General features: G+C 38.6%; 1 protein-coding gene across 1 annotated transcript; it reads right to left on the bottom strand.

The window, feature by feature from the left end:
• Positions 1 to 1160: 1160 nt before the first annotated feature.
• Positions 1161 to 3629, bottom strand: LOC306837352 (eukaryotic translation initiation factor 4E-binding protein 1-like). Its single transcript, XM_079364999.1, has 3 exons — positions 3301 to 3629; positions 1543 to 1737; positions 1161 to 1445 (listed from the first exon to the last, which is right to left on the bottom strand). The coding sequence occupies exons 1-3, from the start codon at positions 3434 to 3436 to the stop codon at positions 1417 to 1419; spliced, it is 360 nt and encodes a 119-aa protein (XP_079221125.1). The 5' UTR covers positions 3437 to 3629; the 3' UTR covers positions 1161 to 1416.
• Positions 3630 to 3889: the final 260 nt, after the last annotated feature.

The following is a 3889-nucleotide window of genomic DNA, read 5'->3' as shown; positions in this document are numbered from 1 at the left end:
CTTTATATAGGGCAAGTGACTATTTTTGGTAATTTCCACAAATGTTACTTAAGGCCACCCTTCTGCACCTCAGTTAGGTCAAGAAGCATGTGATCCTCACTTAACCAAGAGATCACCCTTACATCACTGATCCTGCTACTGTGGCATATGAACCAATTATGGTAACTTCATTGTTTATTACAATTACAATTTTTGAAAAATGTTATAACAGAAATAGAGTTCAGTTATGTCCCTGGAAAACATTATGAGGTTGAATTTTTGTTCAATGAGTGCCCTGTAAATGATCAGATAACACCACTTTCATGGTTGACAAAGAGAAGAGGTACAACTTTGTCTGCAGGGGGCACAAAAATCGTTGCAAACCGAAAGTTCCTCGCAGCTTTAAATTAATCTTTTCTTCATTTAAACTCATGTTTTAGCAATTATCTATTAAGAAAATACATGTAATAAATGGCAAGTGGTGAGAAAGCTAAATGGAATAAAATAAAGACTGGTGCTTCAGAAGTATTAAAAAACAAACAAACAAAAAAACTTTCTCTTAAGCACTAGCAACAACATAGTTTCAAATATGCTATGTAATCTATTTAATATGCTACTTAATGTAACTGCCCCCTTCTTTTAAAGGACAGTGAAGGGGGCAGTGAAGTTTTTTTCAAAGACTTTTAGGACAGACATGTAACAGCTCCCGTCAATTCAACAGGGGATTGTTTTCATCATTCAACCCCATGTTCCACATTTTAAAGTTCACTTTAACATACCTGTCCTCACATTAAAACCCAAAGGAAGCAAAGTGGCAGGCAACATTCTGAAAAATTTACCAGAAGGCTTTTGTTAGGGAGCTTGATCAAGACTGAAACAGAGGAAAATCAGACTAAACAGTGGACGAAGTAATAAAATTAGCCACCACACAGAATACCGTTTGTCTGTACTTGCTTAACACACTGGGTTACGGTTTGCTATGAAAGCAAGGTGATTAAAATGAAGTGTTGCTCTTACATTGCTGCCTCCCTAGTGGTTGCAGAAAAAAATAATTACAATATAATTACATAAGACTTCCCAAAAAGAAATTGGCAGTTCTAAGGCCGTGGACAACTGGTCAAAACTTTCAGTGGTTTATTTATATAATGAATATGTACTGTATGTATTCAAAAGGCAAGTCATTAAATGTGTAAAGGTTTAATTTTCACAGACTTTGACTTGTCAAAATTGTCACAGGTTACACAAAGCCAAGAGAACTTCGAAGTAAAAAAAAACACAAACACGTTTTTGCATCAGTGACTCTCTTAAGAGAGTGCATGTGAACACTTTTTTAGGTATGTAAGACTATGCTCCTTATTTCAATTCATATTTTTTTCATCTCAGTAAATAACAAAATATTAAAACAATAGAAATATTTTCTATCCATGAGCTGACTCCTCAGATGTCCATTTCAAACTGGGCGTCTTCTGCAAAAAAGAAAAAGACACTGCAGTTGAGTCAAGTGAAACAGAAGTTGCGTCTCTCTCTCTCTCGATCTCCTTTTCAACACGGAGAAATCCTTACCTGCACTCTCCTCTGTGAGCTGGCTGTGGTCAGCCTTGATAGTGGCTGCTGCTTCGGGCTGGTTTGTGTTGCTGGGGGAGTCTGCTTTGAGGGGCCTGGTGACTCCTGGGATGTCAGGCAGTTTGGGAGGCGTGCGAGTCAGAGGAGATGTCCGACATTGCAGGAGGAACTTCCTGTCGTAGATTATTCTCGTGCCTGTACGGACCCCCGGCAAAAGAAGAGAATGTAAACTATTGACAACGTTTCACAATGCCAAACAAGGGAGTATGAAATCAATAAAAGCAGCAGAAGTGCCATAAGTCAACATTTCATTTGAAGGAAAGGTTGAATCTAGGTAACATTTTTGTTTAACAGGACAAAAGATGAGCTGCTGTCTCATAAATGAAATATAAAGATAAAATGCCAAATAAAACAAAGTGATATTTGTCCAAATCGTAAGAGCTTCTTTTTCTTTGTAAGCGCACTGTTAAAGTGATCTCTGAGACTAAAGTGTAGTCATGCCCGTACATGCCCATGATCAATGGCCTTTTTGTTTCTATTCCCTCCCAGTGACTTCCCTTCACTGACCCACTTCTGTCTTATCTGTGTAAATCTGTCCCACCTGGTAATGTTACAGGACACTATCAGTCCTAATGGACATGTGCACTGTGTGTCACCATTCTCACAACCACGGACGGGAAACACTTTCTGCTTGACTTTTATCGCTCACTAACGTGCAGTGAAGAGGGCATGTTTGAGTAAAACAAAAACAAAAAAAGAGGGTCTGACAGGTCGCTGACTTCTTAGCCGCTGTCATTTTTCCTGATCTGGTCGTTGAGCGGTAGATGTTGTCAAACTTTATTTAAATTAACATGGTATAAAAAAACCAAGTTATCCTTAAAATAATCAAAAAGGTGGTTAGTAAAAGATGCTTTTATGTTTATATGAAAACTAGTTGACATTTGTAGTTAGTTTATAACTACTTTCTACCTCTTATTTTGAAAACTTTGCTCAAATTCTTTCAACGTGGCTGCAGCACAACAACAGCCTGCTGTACTAACAAGACTATAAATAGTATATGACTGACAACAGGGGCTGCATTTCATCACTCTGTAGCTGTGATCATTCAAATAGGTTGACTGAATAGTGTGCTTTTGTAATTTACATAATTTAGGCTTATATCTAAGTAGTCCAAAAGCTAACTTTTAGCTATTACAAAGTATATGAATCACGGTAATGAAAACCCTTTATTCTGTCTGCATAGCTGAGCTTCCTTTAACTCTGTTTACTGCCATGTTTTAAAGACCTTCATAAAGTAGCCCACAAACACTGTCAAACATTAACAGGACAACACTGGACATGACCTGCAAGCAGGCTTTCTCAAGTGTTTAAACACTAAATAAATAAAACAAGAATGAAATAATTATAGAGACACTATAACAATGTTTTAAATTGTAAAAAAAAACATTGAAGTTGCCTAGAGTGTAGCTCATAACAATAACTTTTTTAATTGGCTTGATAAATCATCTACTTTAAATGTGTGAGCCTATATTAAGTTAACTCCTGTCTCTACAAAAACATGTCACTATTTAAAAACCCCAGCAAGTCTCTAATCTGCTTAATCTTAAGAGTGCCTTTAAATCACTTTTCTCTCTTCGCTGACACTTGACTTGTTTTCTTTTTGGTCTGTGTCCCTCTTCTCATTCTCCTTTCTCTTGACAATATTTGTGTTCACATTTCTGTAAGTGTGAGCACCCTGCAAAGACCTAAGATCGTTACCCCCGGGCGTGGTGCTGAACAGAGTCCCTCCTGGAGTCGTGGAGTAGTCTTGGGGCATGTGAGCGGCATCGTCGATGGTGACCCGTCTGACGGCCGGGATTTCCCGGCTGCGAGTGGTCTGACCTCCCGCTGACATCTCTCACAAAACGTGAAGGTGCTACTGTAAAAACCAGCGGGTTTACTGAGATTTGCGTTAAGTCTGCAGCGCGCTCTGTACCTACAGGACAGTGAACTGTGCCTCGAGTCTCCACGTGCTCCGAGCACATCCAAAACAAGTTCAACACGGTGACTTCCTCCAAAACGCCACATGGAGCAGAGAGCTGTGATTGGATAAAACAGGGGGCGGCACAACGCATGGGAGTTGTAGTTTTTCGTGGTCTGGATCCATTCTGGTTTAGTCCATAGTCTCAACCACTTATGTCCTTGATCTCTATATGGGATTACTGAACGAGACATTTTAAATGTGATAATAATTATAAACAAAGTGGTAATAGCTGATCAAAAAACATTTCCAAAAATATCAAGTGATCTTTTCTAAATGAAATCAGAAACACAATGTTGTGGCATACAAGGTCATCAGCTCTTAATA

This window comes from Symphodus melops (assembly GCF_947650265.1).
Source record: "Symphodus melops genome assembly, chromosome: 16".
Lineage (NCBI taxonomy): Eukaryota > Metazoa > Chordata > Actinopteri > Labriformes > Labridae > Symphodus > Symphodus melops.
This window is presented reverse-complemented; position numbering and strand designations above follow the sequence as displayed.

Excerpts from the sequence above, each read along its gene's own strand:
- LOC306837352 (XM_079364999.1), bottom strand. The coding sequence starts at position 3,436 with ATGTCAGCGGGAGGTCAGACCACTCGCAGCCGGGAAATCCCGGCCGTC. Across the intron at positions 1,738-3,300 it reads GTTCAGCACCACGCCCGGGG|GCACGAGAATAATCTACGAC; the intron begins GTAACGATCTTA and ends GGGTCCGTACAG. Across the intron at positions 1,446-1,542 it reads GCTCACAGAGGAGAGTGCAG|AAGACGCCCAGTTTGAAATG; the intron begins GTAAGGATTTCT and ends TCTTTTTTGCAG.